This window comes from Lissotriton helveticus, chromosome 10 (genome assembly GCF_964261635.1).
Source record: "Lissotriton helveticus chromosome 10, aLisHel1.1, whole genome shotgun sequence".
NCBI classification, from domain to species: domain Eukaryota; kingdom Metazoa; phylum Chordata; class Amphibia; order Caudata; family Salamandridae; genus Lissotriton; species Lissotriton helveticus.
In genome coordinates this window covers 238,772,405-238,780,483 of record NC_136071.1, presented here as the reverse complement: position 1 = coordinate 238,780,483, position 8,079 = coordinate 238,772,405, and the positions used below count along the sequence as shown (strand labels likewise).

The following is an 8,079-nucleotide window of genomic DNA, read 5'->3' as shown; positions in this document are numbered from 1 at the left end:
CTCAGCGCATGTGACCTATTTATGCCAAGGTGTTGCCTCCATGTGTGCCTAGGAGTTAATGTGCAAAGGCAGCGGATGTGATCGTGCATTTCCCGATGATGTTGGAGACTTCGTAGCGCTAGGAGTGATTTGTGCACATTGTGCAGGAGAAATGCCAAATGCTTTCATCAGTCAGAGCGACCCCTGTCCCATGATGGGACTCCCACCCCCTCCCCTGCCCATCGACCCACAGAGAAATTACGAAAGAGAGAAAGGTTCATTTCAAGGTTTTATTATGTATCAAACAAAATAAAATCGACACATTTATTTATGAGCAGCACAAAATAGAAAACACATGGTTTTGATCATGTCATGACAACAGTACCACGATATATAAAGTGCATCTCTGCGGTTGCAACAACAGACTGATGTAAACAAAGTCTCGTGAGTCATGGTTCACACGGCATCGGGCGTGTCGTGGTTTCAGACACAACACTTGTCTAGAGTCAATGTGCAGCAACAAGACTGCAAGAAGCCTTCTGCGCAGTCCTTCGTGGCTCTTGCCTGTTAAGTCTCTGAAAAGAGTGCACAGCACCATTAACTGTTCTCAGTAGTTCTTATGCTTTATACACTTATGCCTGTACAAGGCCAGTGTGCTTTCTGCTCGAGTTCTGCATTGCGACTTTAACAACCTCTCCGTCACTCCAAGGCCAACTTCTCCTTGCCCAAAGTCTCCTGTGGGTCAGCCTGGAGGGCCTGGCCAGCTCCCAGGAGGCATGGGGGGCATCTCTCGCCCCCACACGGTCATGCCTCACCGGATCCACCTCAAATCTGTTTTTTATGGTTTGCTCTTGACACGTACGAACACATCGTTGGTGGTAATAAGACAACATCTAGCTGATGACACACCTCTCCTTGTCTTTGGCCTGGCCACCCCCGATGGCCTTCTCGCGAATGTACATGAGGTCGCTGTGGACGCTGGGCCGCCTGGCGAAGGGGGCCACTATGCCATAGGCGTCGCCGCCATCTTTGATCTTCTTGCTTTTCATGGACTTCTTGTGCAGGATGTCGCAGTACTGGACGGACACCTTGCGGTGCAGGTCGGGGCTCATCTCGCTGGGCAGCTTGGCCATGGTGAAGAGGGCCTGGAACATCTCGTCCAGCTGGGAGTTCTTCTTGGCCGAGATCTCGAAGTAGGCGCAGTTCTTGTCGCCCACCAGCAGGTCGATCTCGTGCTGCTGCACCTCGCGGTAGAACTCGCGGTCGCCCTTGTTGCCGCAGATCACCAGCGGCACGTCCACGTTCTCCTTGGTCTTGTTCTTGAGACAGGACTTGGTTTCAATGATCTGCTGCTTGAGGCGCTGCACCTCCTCGAAGGAGTCTCGGTTATCCAGGCTGAAAACCAGGATGAAGACATCACCTGGAGAAAGGAGAGAAGAAAATGGAGAAACAGGTTAATATCAGATCCACTGGTCAAAAGCTTGTAACATTTAAGCATGTGTCACAACTGTGCTACTCGAGAGGTTCTAACAGCGCAGACTGGGATCTGGGGGCAACAGGTTGGTATCCATTTAAGCTCGGTCAGGGGTTCAGAACATTTATGCTAGGATAGTCGGTGCGTTCTTGCCTAGATGGCCTCAAGTTCCCCGCCACAAGAGGAAATGCAGAGCCCGCCGTTTCAAAACTGCACACAGTTACAGCTAAAACGCAGGGGTTGCATTTTCTAAACAGTTGGTGTTACTTGCCTAAGTTTCAATACTGAGAATTGTAGTGATGCGGCAACAGACAAATCAAATGCAATTTATCCTCCATCAGGAAGGCTATATACAGCCGCAGAGTTTGCAAACATACAGACGTTTCTATTACATACCTATGGAAGTTGTGCAAACTTTATAAAAGCACAATTTTCCTATCTTTCGGAAAGCTATATACAGCTGCAGGGTTGCAAATTAAAAATCTAGAACTTTCCAAAGGAAAGCGCTATTTCACACCACCAGAAGTTGCGCAAACTTTTATGCTTTTCCCCCTCTACAGACTTCCACACAATTTTGTTCATTTGCAACAGTGCCCGCTAAATTAAAAATGGTGCTAACATTTTGCACGCATTTTTCTTTTGCAATCATTGGGTTCTAGTATACTTTCTATGCACCTTGCAGAAATGTGACACTCTGACCGACTATACATTTTCAATTGCGCGTGTGAAAATGTCATAAGAACAGATAAGGCTATCATGACATGCATCTCACTTTTTAGTTTCTACATCTAGCGTTCTACTAAAAGACCCACTTGCAACCCCGCCCGAGATGTACATGACGGACACATTTAATATAAAGGAGTTTGGTACATTTCTAAATCTTCACTGGGGAGTTACTCTGGGAATGGACTTGTTTTATAATAAAGTTCTGTCTAAAAAGTTCCACGGGAGATGGGAGTGTCATTTACCTGTGAGGATGGAGAGCCTTCTCATGGCGGGGAAGGGGTGGTTGCCAGAGGTATCCAGGATGTCCAGCTGGTACACCTCGCCCCGGATGCTGTAGAACTTGCGGTGGAAGTCCTCGATGGTGGGAGTGTACTGCTCCTCGAAGCGCCCGTTCAGGAAACGAGACACTATGGCCGTCTTGCCCACTTTCGACGAGCCCAGGATGACCATGCGGTAGCAGTTCTTGGCGGGGATGTTGATCTCAGATTCCCCGGGGCACATCTTCTTGATCATGGTCCTTATGAACGCAATATGTGCCTCCGCGACAGCGCCTAATTCCAAAGCTTCCAGGCGCAAAGAGGCAAAGTTCTTAGGGGGAAAGAGAATGCAAGTCCAAAAGTCCTTGGTTGAGGCTGCAAAGAGTCACACGAAGGAAAGCAAGCGTCCCAGCAGCCACAAGTGTACTCAGAGGTGCTCGAGCTTAAAGCTGTTCTGCTCTTCTTGCAGGTATCACCATGTCTTATATAGAAGACCGGCCGTACCCGCTGCCCTACGTCACAGTACCCAGCACGCCTGGAGGCGGGCCTTGGACGCAGCGAGCACGCCCAGTGGGCTGGCAGCCTTAGGCCACGCCTACCTCAGAACGTCACGTACCGACGCCCGCCCGCTCTCAGATGTTGCCAGAAGCACGACGATACCCCGTTATCGATTTCACTCCGAGCGTAAGCTCCCGTAAGTGAGCCAATATTGAGGCCACCTTAAGGATTCATCGTGACGTTCTTCAGAAGCGTCCCTAGAAACCATTTTAAATAATGCAACAGATTGTTCACGTTCTCAAAATCCTGACTCATGCAGCGACCAAAGTCCTAACGTAGTTACGTTTCAAAGAGAACAGGATAGGTTTTTATGGAACTAAACTAATGCGTTTGAGCACATGAAGAAAGCACATGCACTTCTACTAAAATGCCAATTCTGACAGTTGAGCAAAGTAAAAAGGGAGTTTAGCGGAATAACTTTTCGCCCAAAATGGCCGCGGCGGCGTTGGGACCGCGCGCGCTTCGTCCAGTATTGTTTATGTTTTGGAGGTGGACCAACTACGTCACAGAAGACGTTGCAGGGGGTCCGATTGGACGCAGGCGCGTGACCCAGTGTCGCTCAGGCAGCCGTCGTGACTCGTGCTCTGTGCTCCTGCTCAGGGAGCTGCTGCAGCGTCTCGCGCTTCTTTACTCCAGTCCTAGCCTGGTGTTGGGACAGCCGCTTTGATTGCAGCGTGCCTCGGTTTGCACTTAAATTAAAACATTAGAATATATGCATAGTGTACCAGTAGGGATTTAAAAAAAATCTTGTTTCCCGCCTTGGAAATGTAAATATTTTTGCATATTTTATACCGCAAGCGAATTATTTTCCGTGCTTCGTGGTAGACGAGCTGCTTCTTGATTCGGTCTGTGCAATATTGTTTATTCAGGAACTCATTCTGTATTGCATACAAATTCAAAGTAAGTGCTTTTATTTTGCACGTGTATTAGGGCGATCTGTATTCGGTGGTCTCTTTTGGAACTACCAGACTATACCAGAACAAATAAAAAGATGACTTTTTTAGAATAAAAAACATGGTCATGGCGAGCTTATTGCAGTGCGCAGGGTGCATAGACGACAAAAGCCAAAATTGAAACAGTGCTCGTCAAAAGTATTTTTTCAACATTTGTTAATTTATTGCACGGGTTATTAGTTCTCGAAGCACCATTTCAGGGACAGAAAGATTTAAAGCAAATAATGGTATTTTAATGTAATACTCCACGAAGTTCATGTCTTCAGAGGTCTATATCTCAATGCAGTGCAACGTGGTCCAGCACAAACTTTCCTTATTTGTCATCTTCACGCTGTTTGTGCCGTACGGGTTCACACGTTAACCTTTCTTTCTCTTGGTGGCAGTAGACTAGGGTGGTAGTAAACCTCACCCCATCAGCTCCGAGGAGTAACATAGCCTATATTCGCCTGCCTGGAAGGTAGCAAACTTTAGCATAGTGCATAGTGTTATGTTGCTCCGTTGTCTCTGCGCCGGGATGCTCCTTCGCTGGGGTCGCTGTGCGCATAATAAATTGTTATAACATAACATTAGGCATCAGACCTCCCATCTAAGCTCAGTCATGGCTCTACCTGGATTTTATAATTCGCATCTGTAACCGGACAGACGTATACGTCATTTTACTCCCTCAATAGCATTGACGTCATTGTACGTTGTAAATTAGACATTGCATATCGCAGGATCCATTGTTGTCTGATTTGAGACTGAATCGTATTCACAGCACCGTGTACATGCTCATCACTTTGCTGTCAATCAAACCTCACTTCTTGGTGCTAGTGTCGGGTGTTCTGTAAAGAGCGTGGGTCACTCTCGCACTAGCCTTACTCTTTCTGATTCCAACCACACCGCCCTTTGCCTGCGAAAATGTTCTAAAGGAAAAATACAAGAGCACATGGATCATTTTTTCCCTGCAGGAACCTGACACCTGTCGGCTTAGCTGTACACAGTGAGAGGCCTTCTGCTTTTCACAGTGTGGCTTGTACCAGCTCTCCCATGCACGGGCTCACTATCTGTACCGGTCCGCGCATCACAGTTAATCTTTAACAGGCTCCGAATTAGCTAACACTTAACCGTGCCAGCCCCATAAAAGGACAGCCTTGCGCAGTGCTTATTAAAGAGCCTGACATTTAATGGGATATACATGTGCACTCTCTCGTAAAACTCAGTAGTAAACCTAACATTTGCTAACTATTGTATATGATTTACATGTTGTGAAGCGCTCTGATATCTTTTGGTCTAGCTAGCGCTATACAAAACTACTAAAATAAAAATAAAAAATAAATAAAAATAACATTGGCCCACAAATCATAACAGGCCTCCGTGCTGTGAAGAGGTCAGAAAGCGGTTGGGGGGCGCTACTTAGAACAATCTATTCGGGAAAAAATCAAGGCTGTACAAATATATATATATATATATATATATATATAAATATATAATATTTTATGTTGCAATGGTAATTTAAGCAGACTTTACGTATCACTTAAACCAAAATAGCACTAAATATACTAAATAACCTGCATTATACAAAGACACTCCTAATGAAGTTTATAAAACAGTATTGTCATTGAGTAGAATATATTTATGCGACACCAGCCCTTAGCGTTGTAGGTGGTAACATAGCTTGGTGGTCAATGCACATGTTGCAGACATCTATGGAGCCTGCTAAGTATGTGTGCGAAATTTAGCCATGTGCAAAACTGCCTTTCATCCTTACAAGGTCAGGAGACAGTTTTAAAGACTGGTGATGGTAACACATTTTATTTATAGTGTTGTTACTGCATACAACTAAGTGCTTGGCGAAGGCTACTTTTTTTGCAATTATGCACCAACAAAATATGTCGTACTATGAAGGGGCAACTACTTATCGCAATCCAACATATCGATTTTAAAATAAAATATTCCTGGAGTCATCAGGGTCAAAGGCATGAGATAGGCAGGGTTGGTCAAGGAATGCAGGGTTGATCCAACATCGTACCGACCAATGGTAAACTGGAATTCTAACAGCAGAGCAGACTAGGAATTCTATCAGTCCAAATAGAAAAATAAATCTGAGAGCAAGGTAGCTGGGTATCAAAAACACCTAATGTATAGTCAGAGAGAGGTAATTGCGTTTGTTTTGTGTGCTTTGTAAAGGCCCACTATTACAGGCTCATGCCAGTGTGAACCCAGTAGGGCAGCGCCGCAAGCCTTCCTGCTGCGCTGCTCTACATCAAAAGAAAAGGGCAGGAATGTGCTGTATCTATCAGATACGGCACATTCCTGTCCTTTTCCCCTGTGCTGTTGCATAATTGGCTGCTGTGTGCCAACACAGGCTCCTTTGCACCATGGTACAAGTGTGCTTGCTTTGCAGAGATTGATTATTTTTGTGCATGAAGGCAAACCTTTCTGCACAAAAACAATCACAAGAGGATTTTTCTTCTTTCTATGTGTGCTGCAGATTGCAGCACACATAGAAAAGAGAAATAAAGATATTTCTCCTCGTTGTGCCTTGTTTTTAGTGCTGCCTCAGAGTTTGAGTTCTCGGAAATCTGGGGCAGAGTCAAAAACCCATGGATGTTGCTGGGAACATCCCCATCAACACCCATTGGGTGCCCCTTTAACACAGAAAACAGAGTTAAAGGGAACAATATTTACAAGACAGCATTAAGGCACAAAAAAGTGACTTTGTGCTGCCTGGTAAACATGTAGCAGGCTCCTGCGCCACTGGAGCGTCACAAAAAGTTGTGCACCGGCGGCGTAAGAGGCTTATAAATAAACCCCTGATTTTGGTACTGGTTTTTGCGGTATGAGTTCTTTGGAAATGGAAATGTGACGGTACGTGGCAGTGCCAATGTGGTTAACACCCACGATGTGATTTCTTTAAACATATTCACAGACATTGACGATGCATTTCCAGAAAGTCTTAGAACTTCTAAACATGCGCATACTTCAGCTCGATGTAAGCGGCGCAATGAGAGTGGGGACGTGGCACTTACAACCCATTTTTCTACTCGCGTACCGGAGTTGATTTTTTCACATGGAATAAATAAATCTACGTAGAGAGAAAATGAAAAAGAAGGCATTTGCACATTTGCGAGTGTTATACGGGAACATTGACAATTGCTTTTATTTCCAAGACGTAACGCGCGAGTGCCGGGTAAACCATAGATCAAAATAGTACACCCACCCCTCCATGTTTTGGGATTCTCAAAAAATATAGAACTCGAAGTTGTATGCCCATGCAAGAATACCTAGTTTTATTTTTTTGTCAATTGACCCTGTAGTTTCTAGTGTTGAGGTAGCAGGTTCTCTGTCTCGCTGCTTTGACGCTGTGCGCCACGAGAGGGCAGTACAAGGCATGTTTTGAGAGAGAGCGGAGTGCGCTATGCTTAGGGTGTCTGCGTTTTCTGCAAGTCAGTGGCCAGCCTCCAGCAAAGATAAACATGGTGATTTTTGTTGTCTCAGCATTAGAGCCAGAAGAACACCTGACTGAAGGTAATCGAGCGCGCTAATGTAAATACTAGTAGGAAAGGATGGTACTCTGGCTATGGAAATTCGAACAAGCGATGGTTCCCCGGTGAAACACCCCGAAACGCACTTTGACCGAGGCAGCAGCGAGGCATGTAAAATGGTCCTGAAAACATGAAAAGTGACTAAGAAGTGACCTCTTCCTAGCACAAAAGTATGTGTTTGAACAGCAGAAGAGCCTCGATAGGCAAGTTACTGTCTGCTGGGCAGAGCATACCATAGGTTTCCAGCTTTACAGGGACTGCCATTGGCATAAACACAAGAACACACCGGGCAACACTGCAAATCCTCAAATAGGGATGTTTGCTGAGAATAACTGGTAGCTTTCCCGCCTGCCACTGTACTCTTGAATGTGTATGAGGAGAATGGTGAACAATGTTAACATCTCTCTAAAAAAGAGTCTGAGCTTAATATGTGCAGTCAAACAAGAGTTTGTGTACACAAAAAAATATAGCCTGCTGCCGAGGGCTATACCAGTTATTAAAGGCCCTGAAGAACCCTAACCTATAACGAAAAAGAGGGCTTTTAACAATTCAAAATTTGCAAACATTCGTGACAAGAATTTTCAATTCTATTAAGGACTAGGAGG

The 8,079-nt window shown here is 45.3% G+C and overlaps 1 protein-coding gene across 1 annotated transcript; it reads right to left on the bottom strand.

Moving 5' to 3' along the window:
• Positions 1 to 255: 255 nt before the first annotated feature.
• On the bottom strand, positions 256 to 2,894 carry RASD1 (ras related dexamethasone induced 1). The gene is made up of 2 exons (XM_078665210.1): positions 2,422 to 2,894; positions 256 to 1,399 (listed from the first exon to the last, which is right to left on the bottom strand). Exons 1-2 carry the CDS (start codon positions 2,690 to 2,692, stop codon positions 873 to 875), a joined length of 798 nt encoding a protein of 265 aa, XP_078521336.1. The 5' UTR covers positions 2,693 to 2,894; the 3' UTR covers positions 256 to 872.
• Between the last annotated feature and the right edge of the window lie 5,185 nt (positions 2,895 to 8,079).